The sequence below is a fragment of the Rana temporaria genome, chromosome 4, assembly GCF_905171775.1.
Source record: "Rana temporaria chromosome 4, aRanTem1.1, whole genome shotgun sequence".
Taxonomy (NCBI): Eukaryota; Metazoa; Chordata; class Amphibia; order Anura; family Ranidae; genus Rana; species Rana temporaria.
Window position 1 is genome coordinate 178,287,913 of NC_053492.1, and position 20,929 is coordinate 178,308,841.

Here is a 20,929-nt window from a genome sequence, read left to right on the forward strand (position 1 = left end):
TCACGCTACTATGCCTAATTTAATGCTAAAATGTTGTTAGTGTGGGTGAACCACCGCTTTAAGTACTGGTACTTCTCTATTTCAGCGGTTTTAGCTATAAAAAAATCTGATAACACATACGTTTGCCCAAACATGTACACATTTCACAAATAATTTAGTACAGTATTGTCTGAGCTTTACATTAAAATTTGCCATTTATGTGTAGCACCCTGATGTTTAGGCAGGGATGCTAGTAAATTTACCTGCCAGGTATAGTTGCCTTGGCCGAATGATAGGAGATCAAGTGATTCCCTAATGCCCCGTACACACGATCGGATTTCCCGTTGGAATAAACTCTGATGGGTTTTTCAGACGGAATTCCGGAATTCCGCAACAAAAAGCCTGCTAGTTCACAGTGTTTGAAAGCAGGACTTTAGTAAACTCATATAGTGGAGCCTCAATCTATAAAGTGTAGCACCCTCAAGTGCTAGAAATGTAGTTAGTTCTTTTTTTTTTTTGTAAGTGTAGGTACATTTCTGCAGACTTGGCTGACAGCCAATCCTGTCTGTGTTTTTTTTCCTGGGTTGGGTAGAAATCCAGGGAGAGCTGAATGAGGTCATAGGCAGCATCACTTAGACCTCCCCCTACTTCTAAAATGTTCTGTAACCTTCTAGAAGAATGGGAGGGGAGGTAAGGTGGAGCTGCCTGGAGTATTCTGAGGGCCCTGACCAATCCCCAACAATCCTCAAATACTCTGGGTCAGCCCAGCTGGGGAGCTGGAGATGGAGTTTACTGTTGTGGCCTTTGAGGGAGCCCCCCAGTCTGGGGGGGGGGTGACCTTGGGCCTGGGCTGAGTGGGCTCAGATGTGGACAGGACCATTTCAAGACACACGAAGGCACTGGGAGCAAGAGGAACAGGAGGGATGTTGAGCGACACACAGTCAAAAGGACTGGGAGGCATGCCTGAGTGGACGGTAGCAGGTCCCCAAAGCCCGGGAGATCAGGCACAAAAAGGTGACTCAAGTATAAGTCGATGGGGGCATTTTCACCAAAAAATGTGCTGAAAAACTCGGCTTATACTCGAGTATATACGGTATCTATCTGTACCTAAAAGAAAATGTACCTCCGAAAAAAAGTCTCCTATCAATCCTACTTATTAAAGTGACCTCTGACTGTATCTATCCTTATGGATGATAATGTGGTTGCTTAATTACCACATTTGTGATATGGCATAAACACAGATGCCTGGCCCAAGTGACAGTAATCATTTAGATTGTAGAAACATCAGTTTAATATCTGCCCAATGATTAGGTCAGTCGGCCATATCTGTCCCTCCAAGAGTCTTTCTACGTGGACATTTTATGAGACGTCTGCTACCAGCTCATGGTTAGATTTTGTCAGCTTATCATCTGCTATTGTGGCTCTGCATTAAAAAGCTTAAAAAAATATAATTGTTTTGGATGCCAACTGAGCTGGGTCAGTAAGTAGAAAGGCACTTAAAATAAAGGACGGAAAGATGGAAGGCAACCTCGTCTATTTTAATGTGCTGGCATCCAACTGTAAAATTGAGAGCTAGAGGGCAGTTGTCCTTTTGAACATATTGTCTATACAATTTAAAGTTCATTCATTGTAGCTTATGTCTTCTCTGTCTGCATTATTACTGCACCCTGGTTATGCACCTGGCATTATATCAGTTGCTCTCTGTAGGGGATGGCTGTCATAGCTGACTGAGTACGCTGCCAGTTTACAACTTGGCACCAAAACTGCCGCAGAAGCGTTTGAGGCACAGAGGTTGTTTTTAATACTGTAGATCCACATTTCGCAGCAGGAACATAAACTTTAACATTAGTATAATGATACAGTAGACTCTGTTATGGATTTTAGTGATGCGCTAAAGGGGAGAATTTTCAAGCCTGTAATCATTCTGAAGTAAATACAATTTTAGTAACTAGGGAACAATCTGTATAAATATGTACTAAAGTATTTTTCCACTTTGCAGTCAAATTTGAGAAAACAGCACTCTATTTTTGTTATGTATTGCCATTCACACACACCATACATAAAATAAGATAAAACAATTCTTACCTTTTAGATGTTTCTGAGGAGAAGGAGTCATTTCTGACTGTAAGTATTTTGAACAATTTCACTGCAGCTGCTCTTAGCTCTCCCCTCCAGCTCTCACTGGAGCACTGGGCTGTGGAGGGGTGCGGGCTGGCTCAGCCTCTCAGCAGATCGCTGAGAGACCGAGCCACATGCTGGTTCAGGCATCTGGGAGGATTCTGACTATATGATCGGAATCTTTTCCCCAGCCTGGACCAGCGTGATGTCAGTCTTTAGCCCGCTGTCGGCTGAAAACATGTCATAGGAAGACACATATGCAGATAGATTCCTTCTGTTACTAATTTCAGAATTGTTTTAGTTTTGTTTTGTTTATTCATTTTCAAACAAATTCCACATTTTCTGAACAATTCAAATTCGGTTGAAATTTTTTTGGCCGATTCAAATTCTATGTGAAGAATAGCTGGTTGTTAAGAAGCAGGCCAGGAAGCCAGCCGTCACATCCTTAAAGCGGGGGTTCACCCTTAGAGGGCACTTTTTCCCCTTAGATTCCTGCTCGTTTTCTCTAGGGGAATCGGCTATTTGTTTTAAAATATGTGCAGTACTTACCCATTTACGAGATGCATCTTCTCCGTCGCTTCCGGGTATGGGCTGCGGGAATGGGCGTTCCTTCTTGATTGACAGTCTTCCGAGAGGCTTCCGACGGTCGCATCCATCGCGTCACGATTTTCCGAAAGAAGCCGAACGTCGGTGCGCAGGCGCAGTATAGAGCCGCACCGACGTTCGGCTTCTTTCGGCTAAGAGTGACGCGATGGATGCGACCGTCGGAAGCCTCTCGGAAGACTGTCAATCAAGAAGGAACGCCCGGTCCCGAAGACCCATACCCGGAAGCGACGGAAGAAGATGCATCTCGAAAACGGGTAAGTACTGCTTATATTTTAATACAAATAGCCGATTCCCCTAGACCGAACGAGCAGGAATCTAAGGGGAGAAAAAAAAAATTTAATAAATGGGTGAACTCCCGCTTTAACAACTGATGACTCATCAGCTGTCAGCGGGGAAAGCTGAAATGTAAACAAAAGAATGCCGGCAATGAAGAATTCTTAAATAAAAAAACAGCGAGCCCCCCCCCCCCCATCCATACCATTCAATTTGTATCAAATCAGGCAGGCCCTTTTACATACCTCCCAACCTTCTGAGATGGGAATGAGAGACACCTATTAGCAAAAGTATGTAGCATAGGACACACCTCCTGCCACGCCCCTCCCAAAGGAGAAAGGATGAAAGGTTTAGCACTGGAAAACATCTTTTGATAGATAAGTAGTTAATTTTATATACAACTCTATAGATCAGACCACAATGAGGGACAAATGAGGAGAAAAGAGGAACATTGTTCCAAATCAGGGACAGTTGGGCGCTTTGCCTTGCACTACATAACTGATGGGTTATCTAAAGGAGATTGTACAATCAAATTGTACAGACAGTGGGTGAAAAAAAAAAAAAAAAGATATATGGTATAATAATGAGGGAGGTGTGGTCTAGACAGGTGAACACGTCCTATCGTGCCCTCTTCTGTGATGCAGTGCATGATGGGATATAGTCAACAGGAAGTGAATCAAAGACCATGTTTAAACATCCAAACAGATAGATGAGGTTTCAAGTGGTTGAAAGGCCACTTTGTTATGTTCATACAATCCCCAGTGTTAGATAACGTTATGTGCTCCAGTGTATGTGCTGTATAGAAAAATATGCTGATTTGTACCTTATTTCAGAGCGCCTCTTGGCATTCACGTGACTCCTCGCCGTTCTCCTCTCCTGATCTGAGAACTACAGTAAGAGGGGCTAAGAATCCCCCGCTGACGTCAGCTGGGAGGAGGGAAAAAGAGGAGGAAGAGAGCGGCGGGTGGATACGTGAGCGCCACTCTGAAATAAGGTACCAATCTGCATATTTTTTCTAAAGCACATACGCTGCGGCATATAACATTATCTAACACTGGGGATTGTATGAATAAAACAAAGTTATGATAGCAGCAGGAGGGAGGGGCGGGGAGCAGAGCAGCACTGTGACTAGCTGAAAGGCGGAGGGGAGAGAGAGGACAGCTTAGAGCTGCAGATGATGGAGTCGTGTAAACTGACCACGATGTCAGGGCTCGGCAGCCATGATAAACTGTGGTCAGTTTAAAGAGGGGAGGGCAGGATCAGCCAGGTAGTTTAGATTATACAAGGGGCCAAATTACACAGCACAAGAACTGTGCTCTTATTCATGCTTTTAACCATTTCAAGACCGCCCACCACATATATACTGTGGCAGGGCAGCTCTATTGCGCAAAACAACGTACCTGTACATTGTTACGTGCACTAGATACTAATCTGATGGAACACCAACTTCTCACTGTATCCTTACTGTGGAAGAGTGCGGGGTGTAGCAAGATGGCCGCGATGGAACGTCACTCCTGTTACAAAATCTGACGGCTTGCCTAATCTGACAAAACACCTGCATATAGACAGGAAGTGGCTGCAGAGGATCAGCAGCAATGAGTTGCAACAAAGAATGAAAAACAGGAGAAAGGAGTATTATTTTAATACATTTTTATTTTAACATACAATAATAGTTTTAAAAAAAATTGCAAAGAATGCATAGTTCTAAGAATAGACAAGTTTGATTCTGCAGATTAGTCGTGTAAAAAGCATAGGATTTTCAAGCCCAAGCTCCCAGCACCTATGTACTCCCTGCGGTCTATAAGCCCTCCTCCTCACAGAATCTGTAGTACCGCTCGGCGCCCACACAGTGTCGCTGTCGCGTCCACCACTTCCTGTCTTACCGGAGCCGTTCTGCTCTCTTGCGGTTACTCGCTGCTCTCGGGTCTCGGGAAGGGATGAGCTCCATATTGCGTGACTTTCCGGCCTGGCGGACGTGAGGAGACCGAGGTCGGAGTGGAGTGTCGTCGTAGCAGCGTCTTGCTGTGTGTTTCCTGGGGCCGAAAGTTGATGTGAGGTTGGAGCGGTAGGTGGTTCACCGTTTGTGAGGTACATACCTGGAACAGGGGGTGCGGGTCGGGAAGGAAGGCCTGTGGGATTTTCTTAGTCATGCTGGGCCGGGAGGAGGAGGACCTCCTTCGGCTCACCAGTAGGGGGTGTGGATGAGGCAGACAGTCTTTTTGCCTTGTAGTTGCTGGAGGACTACAAGTCCCAGTATGACCTTAGCTGAAGACTAGAAGGGGTGTGTAGACCTCCAGGGTATGTGGCTGGCCGCCCTCTCTGGTGATGAAGGTCAGAGGAGGGCTCCCTTCATAGGAGTGTATGTAGAGGTCATCTTTTCTAGGATGGGGGAGATCTCCTATACAGATCCTTCCAATAATGAGCTTCCTGGGAGCTGATGATCTAACACTGGCCACACACATTACACTCTATATAAAGCCTTGTGCAATCTCATCCCCCAGCGAGGCAAAGTTTGCACTTGCTGCAGATTTTCCTGACCCTCTGATAAATCATCCACTGTGTGTGTCAGTCTTTTAGGAGGTGATGCATCTCCCCCTTACTGCCTGTTTTAAAAGAGAAGTTCAGGAATAAAAATGTATGTGTGTGTGTGTGTGTGTGTGTGTATGTGTGTGTATATATATATATATATATATATATATATATTCTCACCTAGGTGGATGCAGCATCTGTCCCCCACTGCCTCTACCACCAAGAACTGAGTGATCAAACACTGCTGATCACTGAGTTCTCAGTCTTCAGTGAGTAGAGTGGTGTTGGCGGCTAGTTTACTGGGCTGTGGAGAGGGGTTGGAGTGACTGTCTCAGGCTTTAAAGTGGTTGTAAGCCCTTTACAACAACTTTATGCTACAGGTAAGCCTGTAATAATAGTATTACCTGTAGCTACCCAGAATATCTCCTAAACCTGCATGTGCTGATGTCATTGGCACATGCGCACTAGAGCAAACCGAAGCAGTGGCACCTTTGTGCCGTTGCGTCAGTCAGTGTGCCGTTACCGGTGGCTCCCGTGCGCATGCGTGGGAGTGATGTCATCGCAGCCCTGGCCAATCACAGCGCTGGAGCTGCGATACCCAGAAGTAACCCCCCAAGATAGATGTCACTGGAGGGGGAGACGAGGACGACTGCGGGGGCTTCAATCTAAGGTAAGTAATTCATAATGGGCTAATATGTTATGCATACTAGCTCATTATGCCTTTGTCTTGCAGGTTTTTTTTTTTTTCTTTTCTTTTTTAAACCAAGGTTTACGGCTTTCTGAGAGGCTAAGCCAGCTGCCAGTCTGTCCTGTCACATCTGGTGTGAATAAATCATTGAAGTATATCTAAAAGCAATACTTTATTCTCTTCAGTTAAACAGGTTTAACTGAACCCCCCTCCCCCCCCCCCCCAAATTAAATTGAATTAAAAAATAAGGCAACAGTATAGTTAGCACATTTTTTTTTTTTTTTTTTTTATTGTGAAAGATAATGTAATGCAGAACAAATTGATACTCATCATGTCACGCTTCAAAATTGCGCCCGCTTGTGGAATGGCGACAAACTTTTACCCTTAAAAATCTCCATAGGCGACATATAAAAATTTCTAAACGGATCAGGGCCACACCAGAGTGCCTCTAAACCCCAACATCTGCCTGGCGTTTGCATGTTCTCCCTGTGCCTGCGTGGGTTTCCTCCCACACTCCAAAGACATGCTGGTAGGGCCACACCAGAGTGCCTCTAAACCCCAACATCTGCCTGGCAAACGTTTGCATGTTCTCCCTGCAGGCGCTACTCACGTATGCTTTTGCACGCAGGCTCGTCGGGACGGGGCACGTTTTCTGGCTCCTAACTTTTTTTAGCTGGCTCCTAGATTCCAAGCAAATTTGTCAAACCCTGTGCTAACAGCTTGTTTTACATATTTTGTCCGCTCTGAAGTGCAGGAAGGTAAAATAAGTTGCAATGAGTGATTGCAGATCGTTGCCATTTGTGTTCAGATCTTACAGAATAGAAAAAGGTCTGGTCTAAATGAATATCTCTTAAGTTTAACCGCTTGCCGCCCGCCTAACGTCAAATGACGGCTGCCCAGAGCGACCGCTCTCTTGCTCCCTCGGGGGCGCGGTGATCGTGGCCACGCTGTGTTGCTAGTACAAGGCTGACCCTGATCTGTGGAAAGAGCCTTGGCTCTTTAACCATGTGATCGGCTGTGACCAATCACAGCCGGTCACATGTAAACACAGAGATGCTGGTAATCGGCTCTTCTCTCCTCACACTGACAGGTATGTAATCAGGGCAGTGATCCTCAGTGCTCTGATTACAATTAAGTGCCAGATTTCAGTGCCATCAATCATTGGCCAATAGTGATGCCAGTCAGTGCTGGCTATTTGTGCCACCTATCAGTGCCCATAAGTCAGGGGTGCCCAACCAGTGGCCCGCGGAGCCCTCTGATGTGGCCCGCAACCTCTTCTGCTCTTGATGGAATAGAATATTGTTATTAAAGGTCAGTTTATTACTAAAATCACAGTGTGTGTGTGTGTATATGTGTGTGTATATATGTATGTATGTATGTGTGTGTGTGTGTGTATATATATATATATATATATATATATATATATATATATGTGTGTGTGTGTGTGTGTGTGTGTGTGTGTGTGTGTGTGTGTGTGTGTGTGTGTGTGTGTATATATATATATATATATATATATATATATATATATATGTGTGTGTGTGTATATATATATATATATATATATATATATATATATATATATATGTGTGTGTGTGTGTGTGTGTGTGTGTGTGTGTGTGTATATGTATGTGTGTGTGTATATATATATATATATATATATATATATATATATAATCTATTCTGCAGTGATTACTGGGTTGCTTTCACACTGTTCCACAGATGCAGAGCAGTGTGCACCTGCGGGTTACCTGCACTGAGCCACAGACTTCTGTTCTTACCTGCAAGTTTGGTGAGCTTTCTGAAAGTACATCACACCTGCAGAATATAATAGAAGTCTAGTGCAAAGTGCAGAAAAGCCAAAGGTACACTGCGTTAAACCAGCGGTGCGGGTAAACTGCAGCGCATCAGTGTGAAAGAGAAGCCATGGGCCTTTTTTACATGGTCAGTCAGACCCAATTGGACCTCTAAGATGGATTCACCTCTAAGGAGTGGCAGATGTAAACTGACTTGTGTCCTACCTCCAATCCGATCCGCTAAAAAAAAAAAAGAGTATAGTGGGCTGTGTCCGCTCTGCATATGCGTATTGAGGTGGTTAAAAATAGTCAGATCTTGAAATGGCTAAGAACTCCTTTACACCAGCCCCGTTCCTGACAGCCTACAATTTTTTTTTTTACAGAACTCATTCACAGAATGCAGCCCTGCATAGTTCCATTTATTCATACTGAATGTAAACCCTGGGAAACCACTGGCAGCACGTCAGACTTTTCACTTAGGAGTAGTAACCCTATTTCTTAGTAAAAGCATGGTACATCCGGCTATTAGTGCTTTGCTGTAAAAAAAATGCAAATGGTGATAAACCTTGATATTCCTGTGCCAGTATCTTATTGTGATGTCTTTTAATATTTTTAGATTTCATGCTGGTCTGCAATATCTGATTAGAACTTCCCAAGGAATTCATCTGTATGAGTGGACACACAAACTGTAAGTCATAGGTGTACTCGTACACATTCAGCTTCTAGATACAGCTTTTCAATTATATTTGGTGCATTTTTGTTAGATACCATATCACAGAGAGGAGTTGTTTTGGGTATTCTTTTTGCCCTGTAGCAATTTGGGGGGTACAGATGTTCATTCTCTAGCTGTGTCATGTTTATGGGCAGATTTAAATTCAGTTGCTCTGAGGCAGTGCAGAATGAAACGAATCCTTCCTTCAACAATTAAGACCCATAGTTGTTTCACATCGTTATTTATTGTGCTACATTGTATTCCCTGTTTACATACAACCATGGTGATGTAAGTATGATATTTGTATCTGTTTCCAGATTGCAGAGATATGAATGAACATCCTAAGAAACGGAAAAGAAAGACTTCTTTTCCATCCCGATATGCAGTACAGACAAATGCAAATGCATCACCAGGTAAAGTATTTACCATGCTTTGGTTGGTCAGCTAAATCTCTAATTGCAGTAATGAGGAGGCAGTTGGAAGAGGGGGGGGTGTCAAAGCAGAATTTGGTATCTTTATAAACAAAACCCTGAGTTTTGGGACTTCTGGGTTGCTCAAAAAAAAAAAAAAAAAACTGCACGCAGATGCCTGCCATTGCATTCATATAGCTGCACTTTACATCTACTCAATCTATAGGTGTTTAACCAGAACACCAACTTTGTATAGGGGCTCTGCCCAAAAGGGGTTTTGACTTTTTGGGGGGTTTTGACAGGTACCCGCTCCCACTTCTGGTTCAGATTGTCAATCTACAAGGATGCAATTCTGATTCCAACTCCTGTATGACCATGGCCTCAGATTTAAAGAAGAAATCAAATTCATTATACCATGGCTAGAGCACATGCATGCACTACCGCTTGGCACCTTTTGTTGGGGGTGGGAGGAAGGTGTTTTTTTTTCCATCAAAGCATATTAATTGGGCCACTTAAAATGCATTCTAAACACACAAAATGCATACATACACATGTTTATTTTTTTCCTGCATCTCCACAATGGAACATATCTTTTCTTAAATGTTTATTTATTTATAAATAAAACTGCATTGGCCCGGGTTCACACTGCCCGTGACTTCAAAGTCAGACTTTAGCACGAGACTTCCGTGTGGATTCTTTAACAGAAGTCAATGCAAGTCGGACCAAAAGTAGTGCAGGAACCTCTTTTCTAAGTTGAAGCGATTAGAACGGTTCCATTGCTCTGAATAGGGTCTGACTTCTGGTGCGACAAGTGTTCCAGAGTCGGCGCGATTGTCACAGTGTGAACTGGGCCTTACTGCATTTGTAAAGTTGTGAAAGAGCCCAAGGTATACCTTAAAACACAAACCTGTGTGCCACTCCTCCCACAGAATTATTCTTTTAGCAAGCAAAAAAAACAAGCCATCTGGAAAGTGTTTACAGCCTTTATCTTTAGCATGCTCTGCAGCCAGTAATGCCTGTGGACCAGTGGCGGCTGGTGCTCAAAATTTTTTGGGGGGCACAAACAAACGGAAAAAATAAAATAAAAATTTCAGCCTCACTGTGCCATGCCATCAAACGCTGTGCCCTGTAATTGTCGCCACTGTGCCCTGTAATTGTCGCCACTGTGCCCCCGTGCGTCCCTTGGATAAGTATTTGGAAGCCGATTACAGCCGCTGGCTCTGATGGGCACTTCAACAGCCAACCAGCTACCGTTATTCAGATGGCCGGCGCTCACCAGGTTGCCGGCCAACTGAATAGTCGGCGGCAGCGGCAACAATACATAGATTCATGCAATGCATGAGTCTATGTATTGTATCAGTGGCGGTGCGGAACCGAGAGGACGCACCGCCACTGCCTGACGATTAGTCAATGTCTTTTTGGTTAAACACTGTGCAGCTAATGGGCAGGAAGGGAGTGATTTTTGTATCAGAGGTTATCTATAAATAAAACAAAAAGTGACATAAAAGCTCCTTGTGTGATTTCTTAGGCTCCATGCACACTGAAGCGCATAAACTGCACTCTGTTATGTGTCCATGCACACATGGACGTTTTTTAGCGTTAATGAGCAGTGGAGATTATGGGCTTTTTTCTGAACGCAAGAAATTTGCATTCAAAGTGCCGTTTTTTCGGCTGGAATAAACGCTCAAACGCGCTTGCCAGCGTTTTTAGCGTTTTTTTGATCCATTGGGGGAAAAAAAAGCTGAAAAATGCTATTGCAAGAACGCTAAAAAAAAACGTTGAAATGCTCCGTGCAAAGCTACTGGCGTTTTTTTTATATGTGTGTTGTTTTTTTTTAAGCGTCCAGTGTGCATGGAGCCTTACAGTTTTTCTCTCAAAGATTTGGCAGACTTGTGTGTTTTGGGTGATTTGTCAATGACCCTTTCAATACTCTTCTTCAGATGTTGTTGTTCCGGTAAAAACTGTGGAAAACAATGGAATATTTTTTGATCACTGCTACAGTGTGTGTTCTATAATACAAGCTGACCCTAAAGTTCCAGAACCAGAGGGTAAGTGACGGAAGTTGTGTGGTGGTGTTTTTTTTTGGCTTGGTTCACACCTATGCATATATTTTTATATTTTATTTTTCAGTTTTGCAGAAACTCACTACTGTCCATTTACATAGTTTTCTATGGGTCACTTTTTATATCTGTGCATTTTATGGAAAGGGCCAGGGACCAGCAGATTGTAATTTTGGTTCCAATGGATCAAAAAAAATGTGTATTGAAAAATGTAAAATGCACATCAGTTGTAACCTGCATAGGCGTGAGCCAGGCCTTGGCTATTACTTTTGTCTGATCTTCTTCTTTTTTTTTTTTAATATATATAAATCTATATCTATCTATCTATCTATAATTAGGAAAAAGGGGGCATCTTTAATCGGTTCAGTACAGGGCAATTTTACCCTGCCGAGGCCAATTTTCAGCTTGTTCTAATTTTAGTCCAGAACGTAAAAATGTAGTCTGTGTGAAAGGTCTACAGTTCACAAACTATGGTGTGTGTGTGTGTGTGTGTGTGTGTGTGTGTGTGTGTGTGTGTGTGTGTGTGTGTAATGTAAATATATATATTTTAGACCTCCTCTGTAACTCTAAACTGGTAACCTGCCTAACTTGTAAAGAAAGTGCCAGAAAAAGCCTGGTTGACAAATGGTTAAAACCAGGCCAGCAGACCTTTTGCTTGGTGTCTGCTTCTGCGATTTTCTTTGGGGGTTAAAAAAGTTTAACCTCCCATATGAACAAAATATTAATCCCTTCATCCCCACCTTTTTTTCCCCCATATATAAACGTTTAAAAATATATATATATTTTTTTTTTTAAAAAAGTCTTGCTCCAGAAATGACATTTTTGTGCAGTTGTAAGAGACAAATGACAGAATAAATGTTTGCATTTGTGATGAATTATAAAGGCCATATTGATTCCCAGATCAATCTAATCTTGGGTTTGTCATTTCTCACCACTAAAGCAGCTCAACCACTGTAAGTGTTGATGGTGCAAGCTCCATTCATGGCAGCATGGTGGGCAAGGGGTGGGGGTACTTTGGCATCTTTGTTTTAGGTGCTGGAGACCCTTTCTCTGGACAGAATGGGCCTGATTCCCAAAAGAGATACGCAGACTTAACTGCTGTTCAGTCTGTGCCTAACTTTGGAAACGATTCTCAAAAGGCTTTTTCCAAAGTTAGGCAGAAAATCTGACATGTGTAAGACACTTACACGGTCAGATCTTAGGATGCAGTACCGCATCCGCCACTGGGGGCATTTCTCATTGAAATGCAGCTTTGCGTATGCAAATGAGGACTTAAGCAGATTTTCAAAGCATTTCAGCTCTGTGATTTCTGCGTAAGTTCCGAATTTGCCTGCGCAAAACTAGGGCTGGTTTTACAATGTGGAAAGTTAGTCACACCTTGTAAAAGCCCATTCAAGCGACGGCATTTGGTATGCATTCCTGAGGGAGAACTCCACGGGAATTTTTAAATTCAAAACCGGCATGGGTTCCCCCCCCCCCCCCAGGAGCATACCAGGCCCTTAGGTCTGGTATGGGTTGTAAGGAGACCCCCCCCCTACGCCGAAAAATCGACGTAGGGGGTCCCCCTACAATCCATACCAGACCCGTATCCAAAGCACGCTACCCGGCCGGTCAGGAAGGGAGTGGGGACGAGCGAGCGCCCCCCCCCCTCCTGAGCCGTGCCAGGCCGCATGCCCTCAACATGGGGGGGGGGGTTGGGTGCTCTGGGGCAGGGGGGCGCACTGCGGGCCCCCCCACCCCAGAGCACCCTGTCCCCATGTTGATGAGGACAGGACCTCTTCCCGACAACCCTTGCCGTTGGTTGTCGGGGTCTGCGGGCGGGGGCTTATCGGAATCTGGGAGTCCCCTCAAATAAGGGGGCCCCCAGATACCGGCCCCCCACCCTAAGTGAATGGATATGGGGTACATCGTACCCCTATCCATTCACCTGGAGGCAAAAAGTAAAAGTTAGTAAACACACAACACAAGGGTTTTTAAAATAATTTATTATTCTGCTCCGGAGGCCCCCCCTGTCTTCTTTATTAGCTCTATTACCAGGGGGGGCTTCTTCTTCCACTCTCCGGGGGTCTTCTCCGCTCTCCGGGGGGGGGCTTCTTCTTCTGCTCTCCGGGGGGGGGGGCTTCTCCGCTCTCCGGGGGTCTTCATCTCTCTTCGCCACTCACCGCTGTTGACTCGGCGAACCCCGGTTCTTCTGCAGATGTCCGGTGCCTTCTTCTTCAGCGCTGGCTGCCTGCTATCTTTGTGTGTTAGCTCAATTTCTAACAGGCAGCCAGCGCGGTCTCCTGTGACGTCAGGTTCTTCTCTTCCCTTGTTGCCTCGTCGCCTCTTGTCGCTGTAATGATGGAAGCGCGCCTTGCATCCCATTTATATAGGCATCACCGTCCCATCATGCTCCGGCAGGTACCCACGTGGTGGGTGCCTACCCACGTGCACCCACCACGTGGGTACCTACCGGAGCATGATGGGACGGTGATGCCTATATAAATGGGATGCAAGGCGCGCTTCCATCATTACAGTGACAAGAGGCGACGAGGCAACATCGGAAGAGGGGAGAAGAACAGAAGAGAAGACCCTGACGTCACAGAAGACCGCGCTGGCTGCCTGTTAGAAATTGAGCTAACACACAAAGATAGCAGGCAGCCAGCGCTGAAGAAGAAGGCACCGGACATCTGCAGAAGAACCGGGGTTCGCCGAGTCAACAGCGGTGAGCGGCGAAGAGAGATGAAGACCCCCGGAGAGCGGAAGAAGAAGCCCCCCCCCGGAGAGTGGAAGAAGACCCCCGGAGAGTGGAAGAAGAAGCCCCCCCTGGTAATAGAGCTAATAAAGAAGACAGGGGGGGCCTCCGGAGCAGAATAATAAATTATTTTAAAAACCCTTGTGTTGTGTGTTTACTAACTTTTACTTTTTGCCTCCAGGTGAATGGATAGGGGTACGATGTACCCCATATCCATTCACTTAGGGTGGGGGGCCGGTATCTGGGGGCCCCCTTATTTGAGGGGACTCCCAGATTCCTATAAGCCCCCGCCCGCAGACCCCGACAACCAACGGCAAGGGTTGTCGGGAAGAGGTCCTGTCCTCATCAACATGGGGACAGGGTGCTCTGGGGTGGGGGGGCCCGCAGTGCGCCCCCCTGCCCCAGAGCACCCAACCCCCCCATGTTGAGGGCATGCGGCCTGGCACGGCTCAGGAGGGGGGGGGGTGCTCGCTCGTCCCCACTCCCTTCCTGACCGGCCGGGTAGCGTGCTTTGGATACGGGTCTGGTATGGATTGTAGGGGGACCCCCCTACGTCGATTTTTCGGCGTGGGGGGGGTCTCCTTACAACCCATACCAGACCTAAGGGCCTGGTATGCTCCTGGGGGGGGGAACCCATGCCGGTTTTTTCTTTGAAAATTGGCATGGAGTTCTCCCTCTCAGGAATGCATGCTGAGCGACGCTGTCATTTTTTTTTTTTTTTTTTTTAATTATTTGTTTTCCCGGCGCGTCTTTTTTTTTTTCACCCATCGCAACTTTAGTGTCCCGTCGAAATTCTCAAAGCCGCCCGGCGTTAATTACGTTCGCGCGCTGCACGTCGGGAAAATGACGTCACACGCATGCGCAGTACGACCGGCGCGGGAGCGCGCCTCATTTAAATTTTAAACGCCCCCAGGAGAGGAGGACCGCCTTGCAACGGCGGCACTTAAGTTACACGGCCTGAAATTTCTAGGTAAGTGCTTTGAAGATCGGGCACTTAGGTAGAATTTTTAAGTCAGTGTAACTTAACTGCTGAAAGTTAAGTTACGCAGCTTTTTTGAGAATTTGGCCCAATATGTATGGCTGCTTCTAAGCGGCAGTTGGATAATGGTGAGGTTCTTGCTATTTACCCAGCAGCACCTGGTTCAAGCCTTCAGTACTTTTAGGTCAGATGGTTTTGCACGAAAAAGAAAAGAGTTGGGACTTTGTAAGAGGCCTGAGACTGTTAAGTGAAAAAGGCCTTCATCCCTGTCAATACGGATATGGGGAAAGGAGTCGGGATCTTGTATGAAGCATGCGGATTGAAAGCAAAAATGAGCTAGTGTGTCAGATATCTGTAAATTTATTGAATGTATTACAGTAAAAAATACATAGAACACCATAATGCATATTACATGGTTTTACATATGCAGTCAAGTAGTTATACAAGGTATTCCAAATGCTACCCTTGTGAACATGTCATAAATCAAAAAAAAATTTGGACCCGATCTTTGGCATTAGTCTAAAAATGTTAGCAGTAAAATAGCCGGAAAAATAAACCGTAACTTTTTTTTTAAAGAAAAATTGCCACAGCCCGGTAATATGAGAACCCAATGCAAAAAATAAAATGTCATAAAAAGACATCTTCCTGGATCAGGCTGTCATCATAGTAGTCCTAGAACAAACGTTGCATTACTTATTGGTGGTTAACTCTTTAGAGTCTTGCATGGTTCACCTGTGCAAGTTTACCAAACGCCCAATTGGGACAAATAAGCAGAAGAGCGCTATTGATAAAAATGAGTGGTGGTAAGCTCTAATTGTTGTATCTACATGGGTTTGTTAAATAACATGTTGTGTTTGCTCTGCAGAGGAACAGCCTAGTACCAATGGAGACAGTAGGGAGAATTGTGAGTCTCCAACAATGATTCCTCAGCCAATCGATGAAGATGCAGTAGTAGAAGTCCATACTGAAGAGCCTGAGTGTGTTCCTTCACCTGTAACAGAAGAAGAAGAAATAAAGGACATCCCATTACAAATACAGGAAAGTCCAGAGAGCAGTCCCTCCTCTAACCTGACAACACCACAAAAATGGCCACTGCTCAGGGCCAACAGCGCTGGCCTATTCCGTTGTGAACAGTGTGACTACAACAGCAAATACTTTTCTGATCTTAAACAGCATATGATCTTAAAGCATAAGTGCACAGAGTCTCACATTTGCAAAGTATGTAAACAGAGCTATTCTAGTGAAGACTTGCTCATGGAACACGAAAAGGAACATGAAGAGGAGCAACTGAATTGTAAGCATTGTGATTACAAGACCAATTCCTATGAGAGCCTCAGTCAGCATGTGACAGATGCCCATTTGAACGACTTTTTTTACTGGTGCGAACAATGCGACTTGCAATTTTGCACGAGTAGCGAACTGTACTTGCACTTTCAGGAGCATAGTTGCGATGAACAGTACTTATGCCAGTTCTGTGAGCACGAGACCAATGATCCAGAAGATTTGCACAGTCACGTAGTGAACGAACACACCTGCCGTCTTATTGAGATAAGCGATGCTTATAACAATGGAACACGGGGAGAATTCAGTCTCTTAAACAAGATCAGCTTTGATAAATGTAAAAACTTCTTTGTTTGCCAGGTGTGTGGCTTCAGCAGCAGGCTCCACACTAATGTGAATAGGCACGTAGCAATAGAACACACTCGTTTTTACCCACATGTCTGTGATGACTGTGGGAAGGGTTTTTCGGGCATGTTAGAGTACAGTGAGCATTTAAACTTGCATTCATCAGAAGGTGTTTACCTGTGCCAATATTGCGAATACTCCACAGGTCAGCTGGAGGACCTGAAAACTCACTTAGATTTTCGGCATTCTGCAGATCTGCCCCATAAGTGTACAAACTGCCTTCTGAGGTTTGGATCTGAAGAAGAACTTCAAACCCATAACCAAACACACGAGAAAACCAGTTAGAGCGCACTGTACAGAGAGAGAAGCAAAACCAATACTCTGAGATTGGTTTGAGAGCAAAACGCAGTCACCCTAGCAAGTTCTTTGTTTTTCAGGTGATATTGCCAGAAATGGATAAAATACATAATGGGAGCTAAAGACTTTAGAATAAAAGAATCTACCATTCCCAGGAATGTCATTTGTGCAAATGTTAAACACTCCTATTTCAAATGCAGTAGATGTATAACTCATTCTAGTGAAAGCGTTAAACATAAATTATATGCATGCTTGATGGAGGTATTTATCAGGTTATGTCAAAAGGTTTCTTTTTATAATTTTATGTTTTAACATTTTACTAGTGTATGTTTATGATGTGCTGGCTTGGTGTATGGTACACTTGGCATAGAGTCTATTGAAGATGACTTGAAGCAGGATCGTCATATTTTTTTTTTTTTCCTGCATGCATACATTAAAGTGGCACTGCTCTGTTGGTTTAATGAATTTCAATTTGTAAATGTGTGTTACACAAGTGTATGTCTGTGTGTGTGATTGCACCATGTGAGGCTTATGTGCTCCAAGAATATGTCCGGTTAATTAATGTGCTTTATGGTGTCATTTGAAATCATGTGTTTGTTTTTTTCAAATGAAGCTGAATATCATTGGATATTGTCGTGCCTGGAAAAAAAAACACCCAAAAATAGAAAAGCTTTCTATAAACTGTAGTACGAATTAAAAAAAAAAAAAAGTTTGTATTGTAGTTGTCGTGGACTTAAAACAGGCGACCTCGTTTTTTTGATTCTCAACAATAAATGTATTTTCTTTATAATTTTAGAGCAGTTTCACACTGGGGCGGTAAGAGTGTTGGCGGCTAGTGGGGCGCTTTTAACTCCTGCTAGCGGCTAAGGAAAGGGTTAATAGCACCCGTGTTGCGCCACTGCACTTTGCAGGTGCTTTGGCAGCGGTGCCCATTCATTTGGCAGGGGTGTTTCAGGAGTGGTGTACACACCGCGCCTAAACCGCCACAAAGATGCTGCTTGCGCATCGCTCCAGTGTGGAAGCACTCCGGCTTTCACACTGGAGTGATAGGAGAGGCGCTAAAATGCATGTAAGTCGCCTCGGTGTGAAAGTAGCCTTACTGTCGCATAAAATAACCTGGTGGTTTTATTGACTACTCTTGTACACTATCATTTCCCAAACTGAAAATGTAAGACTCCATTCACACTTGTGCGACTTGTCATAGATACTACTTTAATTGATGTTGTATGTATACAATGACAACAAACACATTTCTCACAGCCTTGCATGCATACTCCTAGCACATGGCCACATATCTGTTTGTAAATAAAACAAAATATTAAATATATATAAAAAAAAGTAACATTTCGAAAACACTTTTCCTGCTTGGGTTATGGACAATACAGCCCTAGGGAAAAGACAAACAAACTATACTTTATTTACACGATTAGTGTGTGTTTTGTTTGTGTGTCCTATATCTTCTTGACGAACAACTTTGGCTACGAAGTTGCATGACAAGTCGCAGCCCATGTATTTGAATGGAAGCCATTCAAATCTATGTGACTTAAAGGTCTTGCACTACTTTGTGACTTGAGTGCCATAAACTGCAATGTAAACTCTCAAAAGTTGCATGAAAGTTGCATCTTAAGGTCATCAATGCAACAGTTGTGCAACAGTCAAAGCCAGAGTCCTCAGCCAAAGTTGCAATGCAAAGCCACTTTGGAAATCGCATGACTTTGGAGTCACATGAGTGTGAATGGGAGCCTAAGGCAGGTGATGAAGTATAACAAAGAGCAGGTATCGCTATCCCCTTTCTGCATGACACACCTGTGTTTGCATTTTACAATTTATTCATAAAATGCAGGACATGGTAGTCTGTGGTATAACACTCTGTAATATGATTTTGAACAGGTCAGGTGCCCCTCTGATGCAAATGGGGCACATTTGTAAAAAGCACAATGGTGCATTCTAATTATATCAAAATTAGGTGTTTTTTTTTGGTGAGACCCCTTTCACACCGAGGCAGTTTTCAGGTGTTTTAGTGCTAGAAATTACACCTGTAAAGCGCCTGAAAACTGCCTACCATGCTGCCTGAGTTATTTCACACTGGTGGTTGGTGCGCTTACGGGACATTAGAAAAAGTCCTGCAAGCAGCATCTTTGGGAGTGTTGTATACAGTGCTCCCAAAATGCCTCTGCTCATTGCAATGAATGGGCAGCGCTTTGTAAACGCCAAAACACAGGCGCTTTTAACCCCTCATTTGGCCACTAGCAGGTTAAAAGCAGCGCCAAAATGAGCTAATGGCGCTAACACTCTGGCGGCCCCAGTGTGAAAGGGATCTAAGACTATTGTATTGCTTTATAAATTAGCTTTTTGGTGGCGTTACTTGTATGCGGTGCAGTTTACCCACACCATAGGTGAGGTGCAGTTCACCCGAGGCTTTCCTGCGGGTTAGCTGCACTGAGCCATAGACTTCTATTACATCTTGTGTGAATCCGGACTTTACTGCAAACGTGGCCCCAGTGCAAAAGGGGTCTAACTCTGGCAAGCCATTGGGCTTTTGTGGGCCACATTAAAGGGCCATGGCTTGAACACCCCTGCAGACTCTTCCTATGAATATTAAAGCTGAACTCTAGGCAGGTTTAAGATAAAATTTTATATATATATATATATATATATATTTTTTTTTAAAAGCAAGCAGTGTAAGTACCTGAATCTGACCTGGTATCAGCCTCCTGCAGCACCTGTAGAGCAGGCCTGGAGTGTCAGAGGAGGAAGCATAGCACAAGAATCAGTTCATGTGGTGACAAGAAGCATGCCGATAGGAAGAAAAAGCAGAATGGCAAAGAGATATGCTGATTTTCCAGAATGACCTGGGCTCAGAGGAAGTGGGTTGAATGATGCTGGCCATCAGACTGAGAACATTTACCAGCTCTGCATTAATATGTGTTATAAATGATCTGATTTTCCCCTGAAATACACTATATTACCAAAAGAATTGGGATGCCTGCCTTTACACACATAAATTTGAATGGCATCCATTGAGAGCCGGTCACAATCTCCTGTCATGCAAATTGGAGGTGGAGAAATCGTCATCCAATTCACTTAAGTGTGAACCTGGCCTTAAAGTGTATGTCAGGGCAAAATAATAATAAACAAAAACTGCTTTTATCTTCTTAGTCCTGCTATAGGCTGACAACACACTGTATTTTGTGGTGTCAGCCACGCCCATTTGCCTTTTCCTAGACTGCTCAAACCCCTCCTCCCTTCAACAAGCACACTCTCTCTTTCTAAATTTCCTCCACTTTCCTTTAGTCCCCCTTTCACAGGGGCAGACTTTGTTGAAGGGATCTGTCCACTGATCAGAGCAGACAGATAACTCATCCATGTCTAGTCATTATGCAGGGTGGACATGGACAGTCTGCTCTATGATTGGCTGGGAGTAAACGGACTCCAATCTGCCTAAATGGAGGAGGATAGATCCCCTTCCATTTTTATAACGGACCAGATCAGGCCAGAAGGTAGGCGGGTGTAAATGGACACAAGGCTGTTTGCACCTGTCGGTCCATAGACTTAAAGGGGAAGTTAACCCTGTACGTTTTTTCTACATATAAATATGCTTTAAATATTGCAAAGACCCACACATTTAAATAGCCCAAAAATGAGGTTTGGAAATACCTTATTTTGCTATTTTAGCATTTCTTGTATTGGCCGCGTTATTTATACTCCTGTTTCTTGATTCTCTTGTGGGCATCATTTCCGCCCTTACTTTCTTTCCCTGTCCAAATCGCCGTAGCGGTGAAACCAAGCCTCTAGCTCGATTGCTGTTACTACGGCAACAAAGCTAAGCCATTGATGACGGCAAATCACTTGTAAGTACAGCATCGCGAGGCTTCCCTCTGTGCCGTTCTCAGCATGCAGAGGAGACAGAAACAGCACATAGAATATACCAAATGCGCAGGTGCGGCTGACGTCACTAAACGGTAAAGGGTGATTTCTATGGCAACATAAAAAGTGAATGCTATATAGATTTAAAGGAGCTAAAGTTGTAGTGGAGGGTTTACAACCACTTTAACTTGCCTACAG

General features: G+C 44.2%; 1 protein-coding gene across 2 annotated transcripts; it reads left to right on the plus strand.

Moving 5' to 3' along the window:
• Positions 1-4,842: 4,842 nt before the first annotated feature.
• ZNF639 (zinc finger protein 639) lies at positions 4,843-17,582 on the plus strand. 2 transcript variants are annotated; one of them, XM_040349414.1, is made up of 5 exons: positions 4,843-5,064; positions 8,603-8,674; positions 9,016-9,111; positions 11,049-11,156; positions 15,747-17,582. In XM_040349414.1, the coding sequence occupies exons 2-5, from the start codon at positions 8,656-8,658 to the stop codon at positions 16,850-16,852; spliced, it is 1,329 nt and encodes a 442-aa protein (XP_040205348.1). In that variant the 5' UTR covers positions 4,843-5,064; positions 8,603-8,655; the 3' UTR covers positions 16,853-17,582. The 2 variants fall into 2 exon arrangements, with proteins under 2 accessions (XP_040205348.1, XP_040205347.1); XM_040349413.1 differs by having other exon boundaries at positions 4,843-5,041.
• Positions 17,583-20,929: the final 3,347 nt, after the last annotated feature.